Source organism: Rhododendron vialii, chromosome 13a, assembly GCF_030253575.1.
Source record: "Rhododendron vialii isolate Sample 1 chromosome 13a, ASM3025357v1".
NCBI classification, from domain to species: domain Eukaryota; kingdom Viridiplantae; phylum Streptophyta; class Magnoliopsida; order Ericales; family Ericaceae; genus Rhododendron; species Rhododendron vialii.
Genome location: NC_080569.1, coordinates 1,710,095 through 1,737,404, shown reverse-complemented (window position 1 = coordinate 1,737,404; position 27,310 = coordinate 1,710,095). Strand labels below are relative to the sequence as shown.

The window sequence follows — 27,310 nt, the reverse complement described above, 5'->3', positions numbered from 1 at the left end:
TTCATCAGAAGAACTTTTAACTCGCTAGGAAATAGCTATTATAACAACATTCGACCGACAATAAAATGGTCTAATGCCTTTCACACTCAGTTTTGTCTGTTAAGCACGGAAAACGAGGATATAATCAGAGTCCTGCCATAACTATATGAGGATGATCAATATCGTGTTTACGTTAATCAGCTGAGTTTATATACATGGCAACTGCATTAACAATATTGACAAGCACCTTTCGTAAAGCACAAGCACCAAAATTGGCAGATTTGGAGTATAGATTAGCTTTTCCAGTCTTTACCTAATTGAATTTAGGGGGCTCTCATTTGACATTTCGGTTGGCGAGCCAGGAATATCTGGTACAAATCCCCTTCCACCAAACACTGGGCGCATGAAAGCATTATCAAACTTTCTCCAGTACATGTGGACTGTGTGGGTTGGGGTGCTTAGGAGCATGCGTAGACTGGTTGGACGTGGTATATTGCGGCCGCCTATGTTAGCCTCTGAGTCTTGCACGTTGCCCAGAAGTGGGATTGTCAAGGATTTCGGACTAGAGGGTTCAGAGGGCACCATGCTGCTTGAGTGTCCTGATAGAGGAAGCAACCACCTTACAAGAGGCTTGGTCAACATTCCAAACACCTGAGAGAGAGAGAGAGAGAGAGAGAGAGAGAGAGAGAGAAGCAATAAACAACGTAAAAATGGTGACAATAACATATAAGATGACCAGTAGGTTTCATTTTGCCATTTTTGGTTAGATTCACAACAAACACCAGCCAAGTTTAGAAGCCATGTATAGACAGAACCAAACAATCCTACAACCCCCTACAATGATGTGATGACTTGATAAAGGAAAGTGGCAACCTCACCTCAATAAGATTTTGCAATTGAGGTGTACCAAGTACCCTACAATAAAGGTATCAGAGCTGAGTGCCTAAGGATGAGTAGGGTGTGTCCCTAACCTGCAAGTGACCTCCACAAAAACTACATACAAGGGACTAAAGGGAGCAAGTAATTTGTAAAGCAAAGTCCCGTATCTCCTAGGTATGCAAGTGATGTGCCTGAGGGCACTGTCACCTTAATAGCTAGCTTCCGCGGTTGTGTTCCACCTAAGATCATGTAACAAACTAGCTAGGCAACGTTATGTAACTAAAGGCCCACAAGTATATTACACACATCCTTCTAGTTAAGAAGCACCTTCCAGGAGGGTAATGATGCGTTGTGTAATTAAAAAATATGACTAAGATGATTAAGCACCTCCCGGTGTAACACAACAACATCATTTTAAACCTAATCAACGTACCAGAGTACTGAAAAGAACAACAGTAATGGTGCTGGTGATCATGATAGCATTTCCCGGCAGTTGAGTATGGCCAGACTTCGCAAACTGCATGTGCATTAAAAATGAACATCAACACTCTGTATCAGTACTGCAAAAATAGGTGACACAATGATCATTCAATATGGAGTCGAGCTAAAACAATCAACATTCCCACCGATATGGTATTTCAATTCATGTAACAACTGCGATGAATATAAAGTGCATAAGTGAATCAGTAAAACACCCATTCATATGTAAACTGGCCACAATAATATCATCAAGAGTCAAGACATCCACAAATTTCCGTGGGAAGCAAATTTCTCCCTCCATTCACTGAGCGTGTATAAAGAAAGGATTTCTATGTGTCCAACATATGACACCAAAGAAAAATGACGCCATGCATTTTCCTGATATATGCAGCCTAGAGATGGGCTGAAAACAATTACATGATTCCATTGTCATCTTATAACCTTACCATTGTTTATTTATGACTTCCAGGTCCAGTTCCACTCAACAGACACGAACAAGGAAACTCTTATATTATTTCCAACATGTTCTACATTTGTTGAAGAACATAAATTCTGACAATTATCAAGCTCTAAGGCATGAAGAGTTCTTGTGGCACAACTTTTTCGTTTATTTATAACTGTTCTCATAAAAAAAGCTATTGAACACATTTACCTAATTACGAGCAAGCACCATCTGGCTAGCACATGGAAGGAAATCTTTACCTTATTATAAGCAAGCGCCATAGACACAGCCCCTCGCATTAGACCAGCCCACCAAATTGTTACCTGTGAAGTTTTCAATATCTCAGTTGTCATTACACATTTTTAGGAAGTTGAAACCTTGAAGCAAATCCGCTACTACTTACCTGCTGCTTGAAACCAATCTTATCATCAGACCTCTTGGTTAAGTTGATTAAGAAGGATAGTGGAAAAACAAAAGCTGCCCTTCCAAGAAGAACTAGGCCAAGCAGTACCGAACTCAACCCAATTGATTTTGCAGGGCTGAAGAAATTGAAATGAAACTCAAATAAAAAAACAAAATACACAAGCAAACAAACAATATAAATTTCCAAGAGTAAAAAGGAAAGATAAAATCAATTTACTTTCAACTTCAGTACTCGCATAGCAAGGTGAAGAAATGAAAAGGCATGCAGAAATATTGTGACGACTTTCTACAGTTAGATTCATAGACCTTACCTTTTGCTTACAAATCTCCACTTCTCCATGTCCAAGGCATCCATACCAACATAGACAAAGATAAAGACCTCTGCAATGAATGACAATGTCGCAAAACCATGCCTGAAAAATAGAGTAAATGGGACCACAAATATGGTGACACGACTGCTTAAACTTTGTCCAGGGAATGCTATATTACATGCCCAATAGAGTATTCAAAACTTCTAAAAAGGTATGCCTCAAAATTTAACATACTTGGTAGTGACTCTTGAACTTTTATCTACACTATGCCAGGTGTAATGGGACATGACTATCCCACAAAAAAACACAGTAAGAATTCCGCTCCAGTTAAACAGCTGGAAAACAAAGAAACTCAATAAATTCATAACTATAGCAAAGTCTGGATTCAATTCAAAAATCAGTAACTCATTCAACAGTAAACCATAACATGCTTAAAAGTTAGCACCAAACCTACCTCAGCCATCACATATGATAGGTAAGCCATGAGAGCCATAAGAGCAACTTCACGGTCAGTAGAGTGCCTAAAATTTCAACATGTAATGGCTGTTAAGAGTGATTTCCTATGCGGAAGTGTGGAAATGCAGGCATATGTTAACTACCAATTTCGTGGATGTAAAAGTTCAGGGAACCTTGTATGTGCATTTCTTCTCCAAGAGAAAAAATCATATGAAACTTTAATCAAACAAGATATCTATGGTAGTTTTATGGGTATTTTTGGCCTATGCTTCCATTGTCCTACTTCAGACTTAGGAAATTATACAAGATATTTCCACTGTGTGAGCATAAACTAGATGAATCTTATATAGACCATGAATTTCCCCCAAAAAAATGAATAACTCTGCAATTCCCACTCCAAGGATCTACAAAATTCTGAATATGAAAGTACGAGATTGAAAATAAAACCGAAAGGGTGTAACAACTTGTAAACTCAAGAAGGAACAGGCTAATTCATATGATTGTCACACTCAACGGGTGCCTTTGCTGCATAAATGAAAAGAAAGCGATACAGATGCCAACCTAAACTGATTATGAGCTTTGCAGTTCCACTTGCATAAGAAGCAATGCAAGACAAACTCGCCCATGGAGATTTTACCAAATGAACAAAGAAAGGAAAATAGAACTTGATTTTCTAATGGAAAAACTTGAGGCAACCTTACATACCTGCCAATGTACAACTTTTTAATGATGAATGCACTGAGTAATCCAATCTGCAAGGAGAGAAAATGAAACCTCTTACACCAATAAAAATTAGTCAGCAAGAAAAGTCACAAGCAGCATGGATCATGATCTCAGTGGAGGCAGAAGACAACCGCAGCGTTAAAGGCACAGCTGTTACTGCACGAAGGCAAAACTAAAACAGCCCTAAATAAACCCTAAACCTTAAAACTGGATCGTCTGCGACCTCAAGCGATTGTAGTAAGCTATGTGTGGGTTGCTTAAAAGCGTGAAGCTTGCCAGACTTATTTGAAACGCAATTCCAAGATCATATAATTGGTCGATGAATCATGGATACATCCCTATGTATACAAAAATGAGCTCCATCAAGAAAAAGCACATGCTTTTACTAAATTTAAACATTATCACATGAATTAGATATTTACTTAATGGAGAAAATAAAAAGTCCAGAAGTCATTGACTAACCAATCAAGTGATTCAAGTATTAAGGAAAATAGATGAAACCTTACTTCTTTAACTCAACGAAGGCAGCACAACTTACAAACAATGGTAATAAGTGGGCACACCCATATATATATAAGGGCGACCTTGGGCGCCCTTATGTGAAGGCTGGTGTTTATCAGTCCCCTTCCTATAAGGGTGACCTTATTCAGCAAAATGCGGACCTCCCATTTGCCGATCAAATTTTGATGATCCGAGCTGTTCAATGTGATTATAACGTGATTTTTGAGTCTCTGCGAGACATCAGCAAAAAATATGACCGAGAAGTGCTTCTTCTGAGAAGTTTTCATTGAACGGTTCAATAAAAAACTACTCAAATGAAGCCCTTCCCGGTCATATTTTTTGCCGATTTCATTTCTAGGACCCTTAAAAATCACGTTTTGAACACATTGAATAGCTCGGATTATCAAAATTTGATCGAGAAAGGGGAGGTCTGCATTTTAGCAAGTTAAGGGCGCCCTTATGTGAAGGCTGGTGTGTGTGTGTGTATATGCGTGCGTGCATGTGTGTGTATATATATATATATATATATATAGAGAGAGAGAGAGAGAGAGAGAGAGAGAGAGAGAGAGAGAGAGAGAGAGAGAGAGAGAGAGAGAGAGAGAGAGAGAGACTAACTGAAATCCCAAGCGAGGTGCTTGAGATAAACAACGTCATGAAATTGCCAAGGAATTGCCAGACAATGCCTGAGTTCACGTGAGAGACGTCAAATTTCTGGATTGCATTGAAAAGTACCACAGACATGGCATCATTCACTACTCCTTCACCAAACACTAGACTGTATAGTAAAGGTGTCTCATTCTGATTAAGCACCTGCCATTAGACAAAGAGTGTTAATCACATACTGCTTATTTTTGGATTTATAATTGCATTATGCAACAATACCAAAAAAAAAGGTGGATAGAATTGAAGGGGCTTCCCTCTTTCTGAGAATGGAAAGCAGGCGAGAAAAGACAACATTACCTGCAAGGTGCAAACCGAATCGGTTGCTGACAATATTGCTCCAATTGCTGCAAACATTGAAGGTTTGCACTTTAGCAAAGTCAATACATAAAGCAATTGGACAAGGAAAGGTCATAAAACACTTTACTCCGTTCATGTTGCAAAACAAAACACTATGGCTAACAAAAATTCCAACCATTAGCCACACAACAGAGAAAAAGAGGAGTTTGGCACATGACGCTATATAACAAAACTTTATAATCCCGATGGAGTCACAATAGTTCAAAAGAGGTGTGGTTCATTGCAGCATAAAATCATCAATTCGAAAGCAGTGTTATTGTGTTATTGCCAGTCACAAACGTGCAGAATTTATGTATGACTATTATAGTATTTCAAATAACAGTGAAAATGGCACTCAAGGACATTAAAAAGGATAGTCAGAACAGGCAAAATCATAACAAAAAGAATAGCAACAATGTTCATGGAAACAAATTGAGAGTACCAAGATAATCCCCCATCTCCAAGAACCCAATATCCAGTTTTTTGAATAATTGCGACGCACCTGAATCAACATTCATAAGTTAGGAGTGTTCAAGCAAATATTATGTAACAAAATGGAAGTTGCAACAAAGGTCCCCAAAAGGCCAATTTTACTCTAACTCAGACAACATATCCTGCGAACATCACTATGGGATAACATGGTTTTCGAGGCCTCAAGACACGTGGTCAAGACAACCCTGTGAACATCACTTATCTCTTTAAAGATCTTTTAAGGGTCAGAGCTCAAACATCATTTCCAGGTAGAATAGACACTGACAAATGAAAGAAACAGTAATCAATTACCATTACCAACTACGACCCACTTACACTTATCAAAAAATAAATAAAAATAAGACCCACTCATTAAGTCACAATGTACCTTTGAAACCAAATTTCAATTCGTTTGTCAAGTATTAGGAAAAAGAAGAACCACGAAAAACAATAAAGAGAACAGACAAAAAGAAAAGGAAAGAAAAGAAAAGGAAAACAAGCATGGTTTAGGTAAAATAAAAGAGGATGCTCTGAGATCAGACCTAGCTATAGGGGCAAAGCTTTGATGGAATCATTTTTAACTAAGCTCAATAGCGAGATCAGACCTAGACATAAGCATTTTTTTTTTTGTTTGGAAAGCAGTGCAAGGGAAAATCTTTACTGCAGATAACTGCCTAAAGTACTTTTTAGTAAAAACTTATGTCATGTGTGCAATTATGTTGAAACGGTGGATGATCTCAACACCTATTATGGAGTGGCTTGAGAGATATGGGTTATTATCTTGACATCATTTGTTGATTTTTGGATTTCCCCAGTTGGATGATTGAGCAGGGTGCACCCTAACAAAAGAGGAGGATGGCATGGAAATGAAGTGGATAATTTGGGGCGCAAGGAATTAAAGCTTGTCTATATCAACCATAAAAAAAGCAAGAGACAAGTAGTTATTTGTCTATATCATTATCGCTGTCATTTGGCAACTCTGGCAAGGTCAAATTATTATTTCAGAAACAGGAGGCGGCCTCGCTGTATTTGTCAAAAACCCAGGCCTGTTTATTTACCCACGTCATTTAATTCCTGTTTTAGTCAAATGGGACTCAGGAGGCATGCCTTTGATATGTGTGGAATTATATTGGGTACCAAATGGGTGGCATGCCTTTGATATCTTTGAATGTCTTCTACATCAAATAAAAGTGAAAAGGACAATCATCATGGAAATATTGGGTTGTTCTCCTTGTAACACAACTGCACGAATTTGTACAACTAAAAGCAAGCATCTAAGTTTCTCGAGCATACCAAGTGCAACGATAGCAAAGGATATCAATGTACCAACAGCACCGAACGACATGATAATCATGAAGTTCTGAAAGAATTGCTTTTTTTTCACCTGAAACCTGCAAAGAGAAACAGACAAAATATCAGGTTTGTAATTAACAAACATAATTGAAATGATGAATCAAGCTAGAAAACGAATCATTATGTGGTATTTTGTGTTGTCTATAGTTACTTCAGAGTCTTGATCACCAAAGACCAGAAGTTCCAACTGAACACCCGTATGGGCCATATATGAGTGCAAAAGAACAAAGCTTGTCTTCTAATAACATAGAACGAAAAGGTAGTTGTAACATGTCAGTGCCAGTAAGCTGAAATTTCCAATGACAAATGAATCAGGAAAAAAAAAATCCAATTAGTGTTTTTTCTGTCCTACTAGAGGTTGAACTGAACTGAGAGTATGTGAATACACACTGACCCACGAAATAGAATGTAGACAAATGCCCAAAATTCGGTCAGCTTGTCCATGGTTTAGCATATGTTTTTTTAGCAGAAACGACATGCTACATATTCTATAAACTGCATAATCTCTGCTCACAAGGTAATGTGAGACCTTACTTGCATTTGCCTCATAACCATGTCATGCATGAAGAAACCACTTAGGCTGTGTTTGGGTCAGAATTGAGGATGGATTAGTGGAAGGGAAGGGAAATATGAAGTGGAAAAGCTAAAATTATTCTTTTGTTTCCCCAACATTTCCCTTGATAAGTTGCAAACATAATAACATAATACCAAGCAACTATTTTAAGCTTTTAACTAGTAAAAGCAACACAGTGACCTATTAAAAAAACAAAGAGAGACACCAATAAGAACTTAGATTGCCCTAAATAAAAGAATCACATTGCAGTTCACTGACTAACTAACATTATGCGAGCTGAAACCAAAACTTACCCAGCATTGAATATAATAGGCGGAAGAAGGTATATGAAGAAAAGTTGCTCATCAAATTCTAGTATGTGTGATTTTCTTCCACTAGAAGTTAAAAGAATGACGACACCAGTGCCCAAACCCTGCAAGATAAGTAAGCAAAACCCACCTTATCCTTCATTGCAATCCATAATCCAACAATTATATATGAATAATCAAAACTCAAAAACATTTAGCCATAAAAAAAAATGCCTCTGGAACGCACAATGAAAAGGGAAGTGATTGACTCGTTAAACCATCGATTTTCTTCAAGAAGATGGCCGATCACAATGCAAGCACAAAGGAGAGCCACAAATAACGTTATGGCATCTATGCTAACTTCATCAGCATCTGTAAAGAACGAGCCCAGTCTTATGCCCATCTTGGCAATTGTTCTGTAAATTCCCCAAGCGCAAATCTGTGAAGTAATTGTACAGACCAGATAAACTCAGTGGCTCTCACAGATCCAAAATTTTAAGAAAACAAATAATTATGCATCATAATACCAAGCACACCACATAAATCAGAATTCAGATGATTTCGCATAACTCTTGGATTTACAAATTCAACTTAGAGGCATCAAAATAACCAAAACTGAACACCACAGGTACAAGAGACACTTAACAAAACAAAAAGTCCAAGCTATCTATCTATCCACGCTCTCTGTATTTTTCTGAATCCCACGGAAATTTACTTCAGCCTCAAATATCCTCTCCTTCCACTGTTTTTCTACTTAACACAAAAAATAAAACTTTCCCCTATAGACAAACTCTCTTTTAAAACAATTTTCACATTTAACAATTTCCACACAGCCAAGCACGTGTACGGACATACACTCACTTTTTTCTTTTTCTAGTCATATGATCCAAGGAACCAATGTATGCTTTCTAAGGTTGCTAAGCGCATGAACTTATAATACCGATCAATTACAAGAAACACATGTAAACTACCAGGTCTCCGTCAGTCCACCTAGTACAGTAATCGACTTCTGAGTGAGGTCGAGAACACGATCAGACAAACCGAAATCACAACAATCGAACTAATCAAAAACTTTCATTTCTATCGTTTTCCTCAATCTTTTTCCCAGCAACCAAACGTAATATCAAAGTAATAACACCGTACCTCAACTTTCTCGTGAATTCAACGCCACCGACATGGATGTCTTTCGAGGCAGGACATGGGTTTTCCTGTTTTCACCCTGGCGACAGAGGATTTGAGGAAGCTTAGCGAGCAAGGAACAGAGAGAAGACTTCCAAGGGAGGGAAGAAGAGTTGGAGGAGAGAGGGAACTACTTCTATTTCTATTTTGACGTTTGACGAATTTGAGAGACCGCGAAAAGGGTTGGCCTCACCGTCTGATCTTGGTTGTGGTACCCGAGGCTTTTACATTCCACCGTAGATTTTACGCTGGGAGTTTATTTTACTATTTTCACCCGTTCGTTTTGGAATTTTATATTTGTACGTGTGAAAATATAAATGATTGAAAATAAAGTAATAAATGAAAATATAAAAAATTAGTCTTAAATCAACTATAAAGAATTTGAAGAGTCAGGCTCCACCTTCTAAGTTAATAAAGTCTCTAGTTCATTTTTAATATTTTATAGTAGGTCCTGTCCACTTCATTTCAATTTAATATTTATACTCTTCCGCCACATTATCGCCGTGAAGTTGACCAGTGTCAGAAAGTTCGCTAAAAAATTTAGGCATTTTCATATGGTTTTAGAGTGCACTTAGTTTCATTGGGTTTTTAAGCACTTTCATCGGGTTTAGGATTTTAGATATTTTCATAGGGTTTTAGGGTGCACTTAGTTTTATAGAGTTTTAGTGGTTTAGGCACTTAATTTCGTAGGGTTTTTGCGGTTTATGCTGTATTTGGATGAGTCTTTCAGAATTTTTTTTATGAGAGTAACGATTGAAAGTAAAGATAATGTGTGGAGAGAGATAGAGAAAGAGAAATGAGAATAATGATTAAGAATATGAGTAATGATTGAAATAGGGATAATGAGTATTTTTTGAATCTGATTTTAAAAAAAAAAAAGAGAAACAAACAAAGCATTAGGCACTTCGGTGAACTTTCCGTCAAACTTTTCAGTGGGGGTGGAGGTGGGCTTATTAAGCAAGTGAATTAGGGACTCTACAAATTATTGAGGTGAACTAGAGATTCTACAAGTTCCTTATAGTTAACTGGGAAGTGCTACAATACACACTCTTTATTTGGATGTGTATCATATGCACTCTTATTAAAACACACTAAAATGTTATGATTCTCAAAATGTTATGATTTTCCGGCATCGTTCCGACTATCGGAGACGTTCACCGCGTAGAGCTCGTCGAGTTCTAATTGTGCACCAAAAATCAGCTCGATCAAATATCGTTAAGGGCCTCGTCCGGACATATATAACTTGAAAAAAAATGAATCCTAATGGATACGAAACACTGGATCAAAACCACTAAATCCATTTTTTTCAAGTTATATATGTTCGGATGAGGACCTTAACGATATTTGATCAAGCTGATTTTTGGTGCACATGTAGAACTCGACGAGCTCTACGCGGTGAACGTCTCCGATTGTTGGAACAATGCCGGAAAAGCCTCGCCGGAGACTGTGCAGCACGCTGTGCAGCACGAAGCTGCATGGCACACACCCTCTGTCCCTTCCAAGGGAGGGAAGAAGAGTTGGAGGAGAGAGGGAACTACTACTATTTCTAATTTCACGTTTGACGAATTTGAGAGACCGCGAAAAGGGTATCACTGTGTCAATTTAATGGCACGCTATGATCGATGATATCAAGGAACATGGCCGGCTGGCTCCTCACCGTCTGATCTTGGTTGTGGTACCCGAGGCTTCTAGTTCATTTTTAATATTTTATAGTAGGTCCAGTCCATTTCATTTTAATTTAATATTTATACCCTCTCGCCACATTATCGCCGAGAAGTTGACCGGTGTCAGAAAGTTCGCTGAAAAATTTAGGCACTTTCATATGGTTTTAGAGTGCACTTAGTTTTATTGGGTTTTAGTGATTTAGGCACTTTCATTAGGTTTAGAATTTTAGGCACTTTCATCGGGTTTAGGATTTTAGGTATTTTCATAGGGTTTTAGGGTGCACTTAGTTTCATAGAGTTTTAGTGGTTTAGGCACTTAATTTCGTAGGGTTTTAGTGGTTTATGCTGTATTTGGATGAGTCTTTCAGAATTTTTTTTATGAGAGTAACGATTGAAAGTAAATGTAATGTGTGGAGAGAGATAGAGAAAGAGAAATGAAAATAATGATTAAAAATATGAATAATGATTGAAATAGGAATAATGAGTATTTTTTGAATCCGATTTTTTAAAAAAAAAGAGAGAAACAAACAAGGCATTAGGCACTTCGGTAAACTTTCCGGCAAACTTTTCAGTGGGGGTGGAGGTGGGCTTATTAAGCAAGTGAATTAGAGACTCTACAAATTATTGAGGTAAACTAGAGATTTTACAAGTTTCTTATAGTTAACTTATCACTAAATTTTTTCTTTTAAAATAGGTGCTAGGACTCTGAGTGGAACACTCCTAAAATATCCAAGATGGCTTTATCCTGGTTACTTTTCCGATTTCAGTTGTCGAGATGAATTAATAACTCACAAAAAATTCGGGGCCATCTGTTTCGACTCTGCTGCCATGTGTTCCATGTTTGCGGCCAGGTATAACAAGTTTGTGTCTAAGTTTCAAAGTTTGCGGCCAGATATTAAAAATTTGCAGCTAGATGTTAAAAGTTTACGTCCAGGTATTAAAAATTTGCAGCCACCTGTTACCAATTTGCGTCATATGTTCCGTGTTTGCGGCCACATTGAAAAATAACTCAAAGAGAAAACACCAATAAATTATTTCTTTTTTGTGCGGGTAATATTGCGAACACTGAACGGACGGAGTAGCTGCATTAGAGAGAGAGAGAGAGAGAGAGCAGCGGGAGAGTGGGAATCCCTCCGCGCCATGTAAGAGTCCACAATCTTCATCCTCTCTCCTACTGTCATTACTTTTACTACTTTTATAATCTTCTTTCTATATTAATTCTTTCTGTTTCCATCAGTCTTTCCTACTTCGTTCTATGTGAATTTGGAAATCCAGTAGTAGAATCCAGAAGATCTCTGTATCTCGCCGCTACAGATCTTAAAAACTAGGGTTTTCGTTGTAGACTGTTGTTGTCAAGTAAATAAAGCTTCGTAGCAGTTTGTTGTTCCAAATATCTGACCTCATAGAGTATCTGACGATCAAAATAACGAAAACAGAAACATACCAGAAGAGTTGTTTTGTTGCGGGAAAATCGAAGACTCAGTCAGACCAAAGGAAGTTTTTTTCTTTGGGATCGAATTTACAGTTATCCCATAATTCTCTAGTTTTTTTATTTTTTTCTTCTTGATTTTGTGTTGTTGATTTTGTGAAACATTGCTGCAGAGGATTCAGATGGGTCTCTTTAGATTGTGAAGAGGTTGGCTAAAAACTGTTGAGTTCAGCTGAGGAAACTTGCCAAGCTGTGAAAGGTTGTTAGCAGTGGCTTTTGATAGTTATCATAATCATCACCGTTCTTTTTTCTATTTGAATTGGGTTTCTCTCAAAATAGTTATGTGAAGTTCTCAGATTTGTTTGTTGGTAGGTGGAACAAAAGTACATTTCGTAACTAGTCGTACCAGTGCCTTAAATTTTGCACTTTCGTTGCTATTTGATATTAGGATAATCTGATATCCCATTAGTCAGTACTCTCCAATGTTCTTTTGTATGAAATGGTTTGAAATTAAATTGGTAGCTGATTCTTTATGGATCCATGTATGTTTCCCTATCTCTTGTAGCTGCAATAATAAACTCTTACTGTTTTTATCCTTTCATGCAGAGAGAATACTGGTCATGGAGATATCCTCGAATGATATTTTGCATCATTCACCACCTACTTCTTGCAATGATGTTGGCAATCACGACAGTCCCGTGGCCCCTGATGTTGCAAACCAAGGGTATATGCTGCTTTCGATTTAGCTTTTTTTACTTTTAGCCATTTTGACATTTTAGTTCTACCAAGCTTTGTTTGCACTGTTGGTTTTGGGAAGATACCCGATCACTATTTGTTTGACACATTCTTTTTGCCCTTTTGGACTGCTGTTGTTATCCATAGTGCAGGGATTATACTTTTTTCTTTCATAAATTTGTACATATGTATTGGTTTCCATCTTGTTGAGATACTCAAGTATGTAGAGTTCTTCTATTATTAGATGTACAAAGCTGTTGCAGTTGCTCTACGCACTGCTGCATCGGTGGCTGGTTCTTCTTCTTGGACCCAATCACCAATGCGGCAGTGCCAGATGCTCATGATGCAAAAGGTTTTGTATTTTAAAACCAAAACTTTTGAAAATTGGAATCATTATGACTATACTTCTTCTGTTTTGGATACCGCAAACCTTCTTGAATTGTGGAATCATAATGTGCAAGTTTAGTCTGGCAATTTTTGCTACAGTTGACTTACCAAAGTTGTACTGTACATGACCATCTTAGAGGAATGGAGTACAAGCATGAGATTGGAGAAGAAGAAGCCAGAACTATACTTGAAGTTATTGCTTCAACTGGGAAATTTTGGTATGGCTCTACCTTATTATTACATCTCCTCTACAAGTTGTTATGTTACTTTATTCTGCATTACATTTTTTTGTATCTGTGGATGAAAAGACTGGCGTTGATGCATAAACTTGGTTCTGGGACTTCCATCAACATTTCAAGTACCAACAGACCCAAGCTAATGCAATAAGTTCATCCAACATCCGAACCCTATAGAAGCGGAATGCTTGTAATCGTTATAATCAGGTCTTTATTATTATATTATTTTACTCCATGATGTTCATATATGACAACTCTCAAGTTTGTTTTATTTTAGAGCTACATCTGTCTTTATGTTAGCTGTTTTGTGGCTTGCCGTGAGAATAATGTCAAGACGAGTTGTATGAAGCAAAGGCTTTTGGTGATGCCATGGTAGTGATGAATAATATGATGATTCGAAGAAAAAGCAAAACTAGGGGTTCTGAAGCTTCTTCTTTTTTTTTTTTTTGTCGATGAGGGGTTCTGAAGCTAGTATCTCATATTTTTCAAAGGAGATTGTAAAAGTATTGTGATTGTGCATATTGTCTTTCTTCATTCATTCTTTCCATGGTTCCCCCGTCACCTTGTCCCGGAATTTATCTAGAGGGAGAAAGTGCATTCAAAGTATGAGCAGCCATTTAAGGCTTTAAGCTATTATGACTAAAATCAAGAGCAGAATCTTCTTGGAGCATTTTTTCTTTTGTTGTGGGGGTGTACAAAGCATCCTACCCATGACCCAAGGCCGGCTTTGGGCATATGCTGAGGATGCGGCCACATCAGGCCTCCAATTTTTTCCTATTTTTTGGGGCCTCAAATTTTTATGCCCTTATATATTTATATAGATATAATTAGTAGGAAAATGTCCTATAAAACTTAGGGTCCAATTTAAATAGAAGTTCAAAACAAAAGGACAAAAAAATGATGGCTAAATTTGACTATGAGATCTTAATTATTGCTTTTGCGAAAAATGCAAAAATAGTGATGTAGAAGTTTAAAACAAAAGGACAAAAAAAATGATGGTTAAACTTGACTATGAGATCTTAATTACTGCTTTTGTTTCGAAAAATGCAAAAATAGTGATGTCTAAATAATATATTTCAAATTAATACTGTAGAATGATTATCCAGTTTTTTGCTATTATAGTTTTGAATACTCGTAATCTTTTCTTTAAACAGTATTTTTTATCTTCTTAATTTTTTATTTTTGAATTATATAAAGGGCCCCATTTCAAAAAGTTCGCATTGGGCCCAAAAAAACTCCGAGCTGGCCCTGCCATGACCACTCACAAGAAAATTGTTTTGAACAAGGGGAAAAGGTTTAGAACCCAGTTTAGTAAGCAAGAAAATGGGATGTTCAACGATTCGGACAGTTTGCTTTTGAGTTCTCTATGGCTCCACTCAGCAAAATATCTTGCAAAATGATATTCTTTCCTTTTGTCTTTGGGGTTACACAAGTTTGTCGAGGATGTTCTTTTGCAATGAGCTCATTAAGTGCTTTGGTGTTCTTCATCTTGTCTCGTCTACTTGATGGTAAAGATGTTTTGACTGTTTGCTTAGGTAGAGCCTGCAGTTTTGAGAATGGTTGGCACTTAGTCCTCTGATGGACTTCGCTTTCCAGTTTGAGTGCAATACTATATTATATTTCCCTTCTCTGATACAAAAGGTCCACATCTTGAAGCTTTGCCAACAAACTCAAATGACTTGAGTTGAGGAGAGTATCATATGCGAGCAGAAACTCTTATGTAGCTTTGTAGGCATATGTTTCAAGTTATTTAATCGTTTTGTCTGCATAATTGAAGATAATACCCTGTACTAGTCATAGATCTTATTTCAGTACTGTTTGTAGTCATGCCGTTTATGTTTGTTCTCAGGCATGATTGGGACAAATTGAAGAGGTTGTTGTCCTTTCAGCTAATGCAGGTACGGGGAGGTAGGCTTACATATGGGTTTCAGATAATTTGTAGTGATCATCTAGAGTTTACTTGGTTGGATGTTCAAAAAAGCATGTTCAAGTTTTTGCTCCAAGGACTTTTAAGGCTTAACCGCTAAGATTCTCCCCCTCTCAAATGAAGGTCCTGTCTGAATATCCGGAGGCGAAGATGACTAGCGAGCAGCAAAGTTCTTCACTAGGAGAGACTTATCCAGAGTTGGCGAGGAGGTTGGATGAAGGTACTTCTAGTATTATAGTACCATCACTGCTTCTAACTGTCCTGTCTGTCTCCTTGCTTGGGAGAACATTATAGATGCAGACATAGGACTTCCTATTAAATTCACCTTCTAGTTAATTCTGTTAAAGGTTGTATGCCATCTTTGTTTTTTTTTCTAGTTTGTTAAGTACTCTTTCTGGACTGCCAGGCACCAAAAAAAAAAAGTACTCTTTCTGGACAATGAAGGGAATTGTTATACTTTTCACTTTATGAGTTTATGGGTCTGTCACTCTGTCTTGGATTGAGCTCTTTGTCTTGTATTAGAGTCTATTATAACACAAGATGATATTAAACTAGGACAACTAAGAAAGGAAATTCAACTAAGCCTCTTTCTAGAACAGGAAACTTTGTTGAGCTTACTTTCCAGTGCAAAGTAATGACCCTTTACTGAAATAAGAAGGCCAGAACACTTGCTCCATGGGGTAAAATTTCAATAAAGACCCATGTCTGTTTAATTTTTGGACAGTAATCAATTCTTAATGCTGGAAATGTATTGTGCACAATAGCGATGGATATCCTGGTATTTCTTTGGATGTTGTGTGACTATACTGGTGAGGTTTTCAGCTTAGTTATGCATGTGTTTGTTCCACTATTCTAAAACCTTTTATGGTATTTGTTGATAACATTTGAGCATGTTGTTCTCTTTTGCAGCTCTTCTCAGCTTTGTAGAAGGTCCTCCTTTTACCCTGCAGAGGCTTTGTGAGGTGATCTTGCTTGTCCAGTATTAGTATTATGTTTGATTGTGTTGTAAGCTTCCTTATAACTTCATCAATTTCCTTTTCTTTCCAACCATTCTGACTTCTGATGATAATCCAAATCTTATTGAACGTTTTGAATCAGTTGAATCCCTTTTTTTCTTAGATTGTGTCTTGCTGTTGAGGGGATTTATTACCTGTTGAGATTGTTTACTATTACTTGGTGTCTCTAGGTTTAATTGTACATCTCCTCTGGCAATAATCTGCGGGTTAATATTTACTGTTCGTGTAGTGCGACTAATATGTCGAACTTCTGCCAAACAGATCCTTTTGAGTTCGAGAAGCATTTATTCAAATCTCTCAAAGCTTGCTCTAGCACTCGAAAAGGTACTTTGGTCAACATTTAACTTTTTGGCCCATTCAAAGTGGTATCTTCAATATTTTTTCCAGTTTTTAAGCAGTCAGTTCTGAAATTTCTCAGCTTTCTTGAATTTCTTTGTCAGTTCCGACGGTTTTCCGCTATCCATTTGCGATGTCTCGTATTCTTTGGAAAATGTTCATTAATTTGATGCTATGATATCCATTTCTATTAGTCAATGCACTTGAATTCGATGAGATTAAATTTTCTTAGAATGGCTTTTGATGGACTTTGATGACTCATCACATTTCATGTTTTTTAAGTATGCATAAATATTCCTTATTTCTTAGAATTCACCTCCTTATGCAATATGCAGGCTTGAGAAATGATCATTAAGTTTAGGAAAAGCTGTTCCAAGAAAATTTTTTATTTTGTCCTTTTTCAAATGTAGAAGTTCATGTTTTCCCAGTTCAGGTTTTGAATTAACACAAACCCGTGGAGGTGCTATCTGCTTTGCTTGCTGTTCTCACAGTCAGTAAGGGAAGGGATGTGGATCTGGGTTTTTTTGTAACTGGTTTCAAGTTGGGCTTCATTTCGCGTTCTATCTTGATATAATTTGCATTGTCATATTTTGGGGTTCCTTGAAATTGAAATATTGTACCTTAGCTATCCAGATGATATGTTTAAACATTAGTACCCTACCTTCTAAACATTTCAAAGCTTGATAACCTCTAAAAACATTCCCAACTGTGGACCTCATTATCTTTTCTGCTTGTAGAATTTGTTGGTGACATCTACTCTGACTATTTCTGCCGATCCATATCCACCTTCCCTTATGCAAAAACCCGAGGAAATTGACAGAAGAGGCGAGGAACCTCAGGAAGGAGGTGAGGAAACCCAGGAGAATGCTATTTCGGAACAAAATGGACTTGAACAGTTAACACTTGACAAAGATGAAGTGATGACGGAAGTAGAAGCTGATGAAATGACGATGGACGTGGAAGCTTTTGAACAAATAGTTGGACCATCAGAATCTAATTCTGCCCCTACTACTGAATCTTAGCTCCTCGGTTGTCAGACGAGGCTGTACCAGCGAAGCTCATAGACTTTGGTACACAATTGCCGAGGTCTAATTGTCGTTCATGGGCTAATGCAATTCTGATTCAATGTTGGTAACCGTTAAAAGTTCTCCAGTATGGGGGGGTAGCTGTAACTTGTTGCCTTGATAGATATGTGGTACAGCTGCTTACATTTCAGGCTTCGCTTATGTATTTCATCTGTCAATGAGGTTGGAGATGTTTTGGTTACATTAGAACCTTGCTGAAGTTATTTGTGATGAGCTGAGTGTGATCGACCTTTCCTTCAGTTCGTTAGAAGGCATCATGTTTTTTTTCATTCTTTTGCTGGTGCATGTTGTTTTCTTTTTTGATCTTGCTTACAGCTCCGGTTAAAATGTCGATTCGTTTTTCCTGATCTTGATACCCTTCACCTTTCTAGTACCAAGGGATTTTCCTGGAGAGGTTCAGGTGTTCTCTTATTACTAGGTGTGATGCTTCCTGTATTACTGCTGAGGTTTGGCTCCCGTTTCCCAGCTTCTCCTAGCCCATCTTATCTACTCCAATCTTTTCGAGAAAAGAATCCCATTCTTTGAGTTAATTTTTATACAAGGTGACAATAACAGGGCAATTTTGTGAGCAAATACGTTCTCCCCCATCTGTGTGTGTTCGCGCTTGCATCAGAGAATGGTAATACTGGAAATATTAATTTGGGGGTTCCCTATCCAAAACCCTATTTTGCAGAGTGGCATTTCCAAGTGAAGAGAGAAGTGGACTTGGTTTGGGGCCGGGTCAATGAGCCATTGCGTTCAAACGACGGAAGGCAGCAAGCGCAATGTCTTTTTAAGTTGCAGGCCCCAACCGCCTGTAACAGAAAGGCGAGGGCTTTGAAACTGAATTTTCACTTCTCAAAACAAGTTAGCTGTCAAAAATAATTTTGAAGTCATTTTTTTGGTTTGCCTCAATGTCAATAGGTCAAAAATAGCAATGTAAATGCACAGATTTAGTGTTATCTAAGCACATTTTTAAATCCAGACTATTGGATTAAATCTCTCATTCGTATTGTACAAGATCATGGATGCAATGAATGCGGTGCCATCCTTAACCTATGGACAAGATCACTCATTCTTTCCATCAAAGATTCTACGTTTCATCTCTGTCAATGAGAATTGGAGCAAGCGTTGGAGCAAGTATAATCTCTCTATGTGCGTGTGTGAGCACCTCTTCGCCTTTCCAGCAGCCCGAGAGAATGTTGAATGGAAATTGTCATATCTCAAACTTCTTAAAAAAGAATATAATTCTTTCCATTAGTTGCAAAAACTATTGAGCTGTCCATATATGTTATAACAGCTGGATCTTTAGTCATATTTCACAACACCACTACTACAACATTAGCAAGTACGCGATTTTTTTTAGGTTCTCAAATGAAGTCATCAGAGTGGGCAGACTACAACTGGAGGAGGATTCATTCATCACCTAACTAGTTGAACCTTGAATTGTCTCCAAAAGGTGCTGAATTCTGTACTTCATGACAGGTTGGCCTGACCTTGTTTTCTTCAGCATCTTCTCTCTTACAGCTTTTCTTCGAGATTCAGTTCTCTCTCTTTCTTCTTTCTTTGCTCGAACAATCGCCTCCCTCTCCATCTTTGCCTCCTCTTCCTCTTCGTGCTTCTGCTCATACACTTCTCGCAAACTTTGTGCACTGCTCCTCTTGTTTTTCTTATAACGCTGGTTCATTTCACCAGCTTTTTTGGTTTCATTCTCATCCTACACAAATCACCCATGAGTAGTGTGCTAAAAGTCCAAGATTTACGTGCATCAAATACCAAGATCTCCAACTGACAGAGCAATGAAATCTTTACAAAAACCAAAATAAAAAAATCAGATAGAGCAGAAATGAAATCACACCTCCTGCGATCTTACATGCCGGTAATTATCAGTCTGCTGGCTCTGTTGCTTTAGTGACTTCTTATACTTGCTAACGTATTTGGCATTCTTATAAAACTCCCTTTGCTTCTCTGGGAAAAGGAAAAAAGAAATTAGAGAACTTTGGTTCGAGAGGACGTAGTCTCCATAATAAGTTTTTTTTATCCATCTAACTATAACAAAATTTCAACACTAATCAAGTACTCGAAGGGTGTCATCAACGTGAACCACTTCAGTCATGAATAAACTTATAGAGCCCCATATACCTTTATTCATTGCATTCTTAGCCTAACGGTTGTACCTCAAGATTCCTGTATTCTAAGTACCGCCGCATGAACATAGCAGTAGCCTAGTAGTAATATACATGAATATGAATTCTTAGAAACAGAGGATCAAGGTTGACAATTCCTAGTTATGCACAAGTTTTTATAGTTCTTTGCCACTACCATTTTTCAAACTAATCCGGGGTGATACATATATCTTTTTGCTTCCGTTTGAAAGGAAAGAGTAAATGTCCCCCCCATCTTCTATTCCATTGCTTACAGTGAGAAGTTGAGAGGTAACCAGATCTTAACAAAGAGTCTTGGTCTAGGACAAGTGAAAAAGCTTAGAACTTGACATCTTATCCGCAGAAATCCAGTTAACTAACATGTTCATGACCTGTACTTCATCGTCTTTATGAAGTAGGAGAGCCGACGTGAAAACAAAAACCTATTTGTAACGTGCAAGAATATATTTTACGGTTAAATCCAGGTCGTCTTGCTATATTCATCTGTAATTGATTACATTTCACTGGCCGACCTAGAACCCTGGTATTTTGGCTGTTTTGAGGTCATATCTAGTATTCATAGTATGCCTCAATTTGGTACCCCTCTAGAAAAAGAAGTAAACTCCAAACCCGGCAGAAACACACGGCCTCTCTTACCAGCCCGAGGTTCAAAACCCAAACCTGGATACTGAGATCCCAATCGCCAGCACGGGACAAATAACAGGGCCCTTGGCATATGCCAAGAGTGCAAATTAAGACCCCTGCAATAAGTTAGCAAGGGTCTTCCCATCCAACCTAATAGTACATCATTTCAGGGAGAATGTAAAGACTAGTATAGAACCTCTAACGAAATTTGAACATTGTTGATGGTACAACTATTTCATCAAACAAAACCAACCGAACCATTCGAACACAACAATCTACACAAAGTAATGAAACTGTAAAAGAAACCCACAAAACAGAAATGCTCCATATGAAGAAAGCAGAGAGAGAAAGATGAATATACTGATCAAGGCAGGATTGTAGTCGTTGGACTTGGTTTTGGCTTTCGCGAAGGCTTCGAGCGAGAGACCACCCCCTCCCATTCTCATCATGTTCTTCTTCTTCTTCATCTTCACCTTCTTCTGATCAATCGACACCAAACCATCGATTTTCTCTCCTTTCGAATTGGGGTTGGTCGGACGCTTCATCGTGAATTCCACATAGAATCGATCGATGGGTCGAGAATTTTAGGGCAGGGTTTCCAATCCAAAACCCTAATTTGCAGAGAGGTGTTTTGGAAGAGGAGAGAGAGAAGTTGGACTTCGATTGGGCCAATCGACGAGGAAAGGCCCGTTACCAATAGAATGCCTTCAAATTCATGGGCTTGTTTGATCACCCGGCCCGTTAGATGAAATACAACATACATTTTATTTTGTTCAAAAATTCATATACAAGTTTAGGGTACACACACTCCCAGAGGTATGCATGTTTGTATTTTGAGCCACAAAAATTCGCATCCCACCACAAAATCTCACATTTGAATGCCAAAATATTTTTGTATGAGACACAAAAAATTCATAAACAAACCACAAAAATTAATGGGTTTTGCGGAAGCTTTTTGATCTACAAAATTCATACGTACATTGAATTGACCTCATAAAATTTCTTACAAGCTACCTCAAAAGTTCACATAGATTCGACCACGCACAAAATTACATAGCACAAGCCACAAAGGTCATAAAATAAAGGAATTACCACAAAATTCATATCTCGGGCTGTGAAAATTTCTAAAAGGAGCCACAAAAAGTTGTAAGGGCACCCCAAACAAGGGGTATATATCGAAGATTTTCCCTAATCTCAAAGTCATAACTTTTGTGTGAAAATCCATATTAAGTACTACAAATAAATTCATAACATCAATCTTGATTTTCTAATATTTGTATGAGTTTTTGTCTTAATGGTATAGTAAATTTTAACCAATGTCATGAACTGTGCCTATATATTCTGAATAATTATATAAAAAAATTTAAACTACTATTCAAATTATTATGAGTTCAAAAAAATTCAAGGACTGCATCCCGTACACACTAAATTCAGGCCCCGTTTAATAACAGGTTTGAGAGTTGGAATTAGAGTACTAACTAATCCCATTGGAGTATTCATATTCTGTTTGGTAACAAAAAAAGGTCTAGACTATTAGTTTATTGGGATGTCCAAACCGGCCAATATGGGGTATTAGAAATACTCATTGGGACTTGGTATTCGTAGTCCAATCTTAACCCCTTTTTCATTACCAACTCTTTCTCATTACCAATTTATTCTATCAATTCAATCCTATTATCTAATCTCATCTTAAACAACATACTCATTATCAATCTCAATTCTCCTAATCACATTTCCTTACGAAACTCATCATCCATCTATTACTATTACTGTTATCAAACGAGGCTTCAAAAAATGCATCCTGTACACACTAAAAAAATACTACGTAGAGTAGCATGTTCACGACTGAAATCTAATTCACGTACTTTTAAGATCACTAAATATAATTTTGTCTATTATATATGTTATTTTCAAATTAACAAGCAGAGACGGTATCTTCACTCAGTAGTATTATTCAGTTACCATTCGCATTTTTGGCCTTTTACACTTTCCAAGCCACCATTGAAACAATTCTTTTTTTTCCTAATCAGGAAAAAACAAAAGCAAAAACAAAAAATATTAAAAGCAGTACAACAATTTTTATTATTAACCCAATAACCCCCCTAGCTATCTCTTTCTTCACAATTCAATTGCAAATACAAGCCTCTTGGTTTCTTGTTTCCCCATCAGTTTGCAAACTGGTTTTGATCACTTTTTAATCGAACCCCATGCCTTGTATCCCTTTTTTTTTTTTTTATCACACGTTTGATTCGCTCTGTTCGATCGGCTTATTTCCTTTGTCTTCTCCGTTTTGCTTTTCCTTGAGTTCCTCTATTTCCAATATTATGGCACTCAAGTCTAATATTGCCTTGTCTTCTCCGTTTTGTTTTTCATTGAATTCCACCTTCATCTCCATTGCAATGGTCAAGTCCAGCACCTTAGTTTCCGGCAAAGCCTGTGTTTTCTTGTTGTAGATAAGGTATAACACCATTTGTACAACTCCAAAGGTAAATCCGAGAATGTTCGGCGTCTGGTAATTAAGCCAAGTCAGTCAGAAACCGGATAAAAAAATTTAAACAAATTAATCGGATTTCTCGTCGTGTAAATACAGTAAATTTTTTGCAAGTAGGTTAATACTCCTCCAAGGTTTTAGGGTTTTGGGAACTTACTGCAATGAAATAGTCGTGTATCAAAAAGCCGTAAAAGAACCACATGACAGCGCAGAGCGTGAGGAAAAACGAGAGCGCGAATGGCATGTACTCGACGCTCTTAGTCTTTATGACCAGTCTCTGGAAAAATCACAAAAAGTTAGGACTTGCGAACCGGAAGAATAAGTTGAGTAGTAAATTTCTTGTTGGCATACATAACAAAAGCAAACAAATTAAGCGGATGTTAGGTTATAATTAAAGAGTACCATGATGCTAAGAGGGGCAACAAAAGTGCAGACAGAAAAAACTGCACAAATCCAACCGACGACTGAGATTCTCGTATCCCCTTTCGAGAAGAGGGATGTGCCGAGCATGATCAAACCGCATGCTCCTACGTTGAACAATAGTAGCAGCTTCGTCGTATATATCTGAAGTATGGTACAAAAAACTATACAATTAGTAGTTTAAAAAAAAAAGAGAATTTTTTTAGCAAAAAATCTCGAAGAACTTGTAGGCATGGATATAAATGGAAGTAGGTACGTACCTTGGACTCCTTTGTTGCATAGATGATGAAGATAGTGAGATAGGTGGCTTCAATGGCACATCCAATGGAGTTGATAGTAATTATCATAAGCCCATTGCTCTTCTTTAGAAATGCGTAGTACAAAAGCAGCACGGCACTGAAAAGTGCAACTGAATAGGGTATGGCCTGGAATCCTTGTGTTGATTTCTTCTTGTATATCTTGTAGAATGTTGGCCTGATGATCACGAGAAATATCAAGAAACTAGCTTTGTGTTAATATTCATCGTCAATAGGATATCCACGTACACATATGTGTGCATGAGAGAGAGAGAGAGAGAGAGAGAGAGAGAGAGAGAGAGGGCTTACACTGGTGCCAAGAACACCATAAATGAGACGATGTTGCCTATGGGAATGACAGAAACAAGTTTAAGTTAGGGGCCTTAATTTAGGTGACCAGAAAGCAGCATTAATTAGTACTCTGTGTGTGTGTGTGTGTGAGAGAGAGAGAGAGAGAGAGAGAGAGAGAGTACCTAGAATGCCAAAGACAGAGGCCATGTGAAGAGCAGTTAGAAGTGCCATTGTTGGTGTACGTACGTGAAGCTCTTTTCTCCTTTAGGTGGGAAGGGGCTAAACAGAAAGAGCTTAGGAAACTCTTTGCATCCCCTACATTTATATAAGCACGAAAAGTAGAGAGAGAGAGAGAGAGAGAGAGAGAGAGAGACTACGTTTTGGTAGAGTTAACAAGGCGACAGAGTTGGTAGAGTTGCCAATTACATCATGCCACGTGGAATTCTTCTTAAACACCAGATTTTGATTTTACTGGAGTACTATGTTACACACTTTCCTATGAAGCTGTTGTTTATAAGGTATTTTTCGAAGAATTCTGGTTCATTTTTTATGTGTTACTACTTCTGTAATGATATTGGCTCGATGTCTGCACTATCACCCGTAAATAGCTAGCTAGTTAGTGTTTGTATTCCATAAGAATATGTTGTAATTAAATGGTCTTGGGGTGAGACGTGATCTTGCACCACTGAATCATTACTCCACATTGAGAGAGAGAGAGAGAGAAAGGGAGAGGGGTTTGCGTTTGACATACGGGTTTGAGCTGTACAGTACTACTCCTGCAAAACTGCACAAGAAAGGGCAGGTTACGCGGGGGATTAATCAGCAAGTACTGATCGATCAGTAACGGCTAGCAAGCTTAATTAAACGTAGAGCTCCTGAGCCTAGCTAGCTATCATACAAACAAGAAACAAGTGTAGAATCACGTTCAAAACACGCTCGCATAAATGTAAAAGTCTACAATAGACATCTCTTAAAAGAGTATATCATATGCATCTATTTTATGATTCATTCATAACATTTTAGCGTGTTTCGTAATTTTTATTCTATAATTTATAACTTTTCAACAGTACGATTCGTAACATTTTCATTATGATTCATAACATTTTGATGTATCTCGTAACCGTTATACGATCCGTAACTTTTTAGCAATACGATTCGTAACATTTTCTCTATAATTATAACATTTTTAGGGGTGCATATGATATATATCCAAATAAAGAATGTGCATTGTAATCTTTCCCCGCATAAATACACAAACACTCACATGCATAAATGTGTCGGACCAGCAGATACACGGGTGTGTAGTGTGTTAACCACTCCACATATTTATGTGAGTGTCTGTTTGTTAATTCATTTAAGTGTAGTTCTAGAGTTTTTGCTCATATCTTTATTGCCCATTCTCGGAGTTTGGCTCAACCATCATGTAGCGATCTTTTGAAGCGTGGGATTTAACGTTCGACTCTCAGTGTCAAAGCCAGAAAACAAAATCAGAGAGAGGCCAAACTATGAAAGAAATTCTTGTTCGGTGATTTTTCACTAAAGAATTGTACTGTAATGGATTCCCATTAGAGGATTGATGCATTCCATGACGTTGTTGGGACCATAAAAATAAATGAATAATTCATATTCACTGCACAGTAATCGAGCCCACACATCAACACAAGTGGGCCCCTGAACAAGTGGGGAACGGCTTATTCGGCTGGAGGCGTTGGATGACGTAAAGCAAATGAATGGACGAATTTTTAGTGGGAGTGGAGAATAAGGACAAGGAGAGGAACAGACGGCACGTGAGAAGTGAAGGGGGGACGCACGTCAGTTACGTAGGAACACCTCCTTTATTTATGTTTTGCTTGCTTTTGTTTTTCGTTTCCTTCCTTCCTTCGTGCATGAACTAAAGGCTATTTTCGTCATATTATTTACACCTCTGCACCAACTAATCCCTACTTTTTTTTTTAAAAAAAAAAATTTATATTTTTCTAGATTTTGAATTAAAGTAGTAGATTATATTTTGTAATTCATCTTAACGAGTGGAATCGATTTGGTAACTCACAGAAACAAAATACAGTAGTTTTTTTTTTTTTGAAACGTTCTTGAAATAAAATGTAGCCAAGAGTTTAGGTACGTGACACCCAAATACTTATAATTAGTATCAAAATAAACAAATGTTCTAAGGTTAATTATTCATGGTACCATACGTGTAAATACATCAATATACTTAATATCTAGAAAAAAAAATTGATGTATTCTAAGTGTTGAAAAATGTATGCATTATAATTTGTGAAAATTTATATGCATCTCTATTAATTATTTTGATGATTAATTCAATGATATTTTTATTCGGCAAATTCAAAATTATCGAAAAGTCGATTCCCGAACTAAATATTTTCGTAACCTTGAAATATAGCATAAAGTCTCTTGGATTCATGATTTATATTCACAAAGACTTTATTGAGCTCAATACATGCTTTAACGGTTTATTTAGATGAAATTGTGAGCCACAGGTTGACGAACCGGCTGACAAGCCGGCTGTCTGAACAGAAAGCTGTGACAACCGGACGACCACCCGGATGACCACTCTATCAAACGGCTAGTTTCAAACGGCTAGTTTCCAACGGCTAGTTTCCAACGGCTAGTTTCAAACGGCTAGTTTCCAACGGCTAGTTTCCAACGGCTAGTTTCCAACGGCTAGTTTCCAACGGCTAGTTCCAACGGCTAGTTTCCAACGGCTAGTTTCAAACGGCTAGTTTCCAACGGCTAGTTTCAAACGGCTAGTTTCCAACGGCTAGTTTCCAACGGCTAGGAAGCATATGGATGGCTATATAAGGCATCAAGAACTCATTAATGAGAATACACACAAGCTACAACATTCCATATTATTGCAAGAGCAAATTCTCAAAAGATCAAAGCCAAAAATTCTCATTGTTCTTCCACTTTCATACTATTCTTGAGAGAAAATTTGTACAAGTCGTGAGCGATAATTTTCATACCTTCTTCACATACTTGTATTTCCTAAGTGAGTGTTTGAGTCAAACACTTGAAAGCTTAGAAGACCAAATTCGGGTTGGAATTTGGGTGTTATTGTTTTTGAGAAGTTTTCGGAGAAAATTCTTGCGGTTGTGCTAGCTCCTCGGGAAAGCTAGAGGCATTCGGTTCTTGTAAGCACCCGCAAGAC

The 27,310-nt window shown here is 37.6% G+C and overlaps 4 protein-coding genes across 5 annotated transcripts; 1 reads left to right on the top strand and 3 right to left on the bottom strand.

The window, feature by feature from the left end:
* Nucleotides 1-38: 38 nt before the first annotated feature.
* LOC131315142 (sodium/hydrogen exchanger 1-like) lies at nt 39-9,251 on the bottom strand. Its single transcript, XM_058344224.1, has 15 exons — nt 9,022-9,251; nt 8,126-8,317; nt 7,885-8,003; nt 6,958-7,055; nt 5,636-5,695; nt 5,155-5,201; nt 4,810-5,004; nt 3,676-3,722; nt 2,969-3,035; nt 2,749-2,849; nt 2,515-2,616; nt 2,184-2,319; nt 2,041-2,103; nt 1,292-1,375; nt 39-630 (listed from the first exon to the last, which is right to left on the bottom strand). Exons 2-15 carry the CDS (start codon nt 8,279-8,281, stop codon nt 289-291), a joined length of 1,617 nt encoding a protein of 538 aa, XP_058200207.1. The 5' UTR covers nt 8,282-8,317; nt 9,022-9,251; the 3' UTR covers nt 39-288.
* Nucleotides 9,252-11,713: 2,462 nt separating this feature from the next.
* LOC131315141 (uncharacterized) lies at nt 11,714-18,111 on the top strand. 2 transcript variants are annotated; one of them, XM_058344222.1, is made up of 9 exons: nt 11,714-11,863; nt 12,324-12,409; nt 12,757-12,874; nt 13,410-13,490; nt 15,358-15,406; nt 15,559-15,655; nt 16,345-16,397; nt 16,713-16,775; nt 17,525-18,111. In XM_058344222.1, exons 3-9 carry the CDS (start codon nt 12,771-12,773, stop codon nt 17,807-17,809), a joined length of 732 nt encoding a protein of 243 aa, XP_058200205.1. In that variant the 5' UTR covers nt 11,714-11,863; nt 12,324-12,409; nt 12,757-12,770; the 3' UTR covers nt 17,810-18,111. The 2 variants fall into 2 exon arrangements, with proteins under 2 accessions (XP_058200205.1, XP_058200206.1); XM_058344223.1 differs by lacking the exon at nt 12,324-12,409 and having other exon boundaries at nt 11,753-11,863.
* Nucleotides 18,112-19,080: 969 nt separating this feature from the next.
* Nucleotides 19,081-21,333, bottom strand: LOC131315140 (WD40 repeat-containing protein HOS15). The gene is made up of 3 exons (XM_058344221.1): nt 21,002-21,333; nt 19,710-19,819; nt 19,081-19,568 (listed from the first exon to the last, which is right to left on the bottom strand). Exons 1-3 carry the CDS (start codon nt 21,183-21,185, stop codon nt 19,278-19,280), a joined length of 585 nt encoding a protein of 194 aa, XP_058200204.1. The 5' UTR covers nt 21,186-21,333; the 3' UTR covers nt 19,081-19,277.
* A 1,169-nt stretch (nt 21,334-22,502) lies between these two features.
* LOC131315139 (bidirectional sugar transporter NEC1-like) lies at nt 22,503-24,442 on the bottom strand. Its single transcript, XM_058344220.1, has 6 exons — nt 24,321-24,442; nt 24,157-24,193; nt 23,812-24,025; nt 23,534-23,695; nt 23,289-23,408; nt 22,503-23,149 (listed from the first exon to the last, which is right to left on the bottom strand). The coding sequence occupies exons 1-6, from the start codon at nt 24,367-24,369 to the stop codon at nt 22,877-22,879; spliced, it is 855 nt and encodes a 284-aa protein (XP_058200203.1). The 5' UTR covers nt 24,370-24,442; the 3' UTR covers nt 22,503-22,876.
* Nucleotides 24,443-27,310: the final 2,868 nt, after the last annotated feature.

What these genes read in the sequence shown, in the direction of transcription:
- LOC131315142 (XM_058344224.1), bottom strand. Translation starts at nt 8,281, where the DNA reads ATGGGCATAAGACTGGGCTCGTTCTTTACAGATGCTGATGAAGTTAGC. An exon ending in GGAGATGGGGGATTATCTTG is followed by an intron (nt 5,202 to 5,635) that starts GTACTCTCAATT and finishes CAATGTTTGCAG; the next exon opens with CAATTGGAGCAATATTGTCA. An exon ending in TATCATATGTGATGGCTGAG is followed by an intron (nt 2,850 to 2,968) that starts GTAGGTTTGGTG and finishes TTTGTTTTCCAG; the next exon opens with CTGTTTAACTGGAGCGGAAT.
- LOC131315141 (XM_058344222.1), top strand. Translation starts at nt 12,771, where the DNA reads ATGGAGATATCCTCGAATGATATTTTGCATCATTCACCACCTACTTCT. An exon ending in CCTGATGTTGCAAACCAAGG is followed by an intron (nt 12,875 to 13,409) that starts GTATATGCTGCT and finishes TGACCATCTTAG; the next exon opens with AGGAATGGAGTACAAGCATG. An exon ending in GGCGAGGAGGTTGGATGAAG is followed by an intron (nt 15,656 to 16,344) that starts GTACTTCTAGTA and finishes TCTCTTTTGCAG; the next exon opens with CTCTTCTCAGCTTTGTAGAA.
- LOC131315140 (XM_058344221.1), bottom strand. Translation starts at nt 21,185, where the DNA reads ATGAAGCGTCCGACCAACCCCAATTCGAAAGGAGAGAAAATCGATGGT. An exon ending in CTACAATCCTGCCTTGATCA is followed by an intron (nt 19,820 to 21,001) that starts GTATATTCATCT and finishes TCCTTTTCCCAG; the next exon opens with AGAAGCAAAGGGAGTTTTAT. An exon ending in GGCATGTAAGATCGCAGGAG is followed by an intron (nt 19,569 to 19,709) that starts GTGTGATTTCAT and finishes TGATTTGTGTAG; the next exon opens with GATGAGAATGAAACCAAAAA.
- LOC131315139 (XM_058344220.1), bottom strand. Translation starts at nt 24,369, where the DNA reads ATGGCACTTCTAACTGCTCTTCACATGGCCTCTGTCTTTGGCATTCTA. An exon ending in TTGCCCCTCTTAGCATCATG is followed by an intron (nt 23,409 to 23,533) that starts GTACTCTTTAAT and finishes TGATTTTTCCAG; the next exon opens with AGACTGGTCATAAAGACTAA. An exon ending in TACACGACTATTTCATTGCA is followed by an intron (nt 23,150 to 23,288) that starts GTAAGTTCCCAA and finishes CTTAATTACCAG; the next exon opens with ACGCCGAACATTCTCGGATT.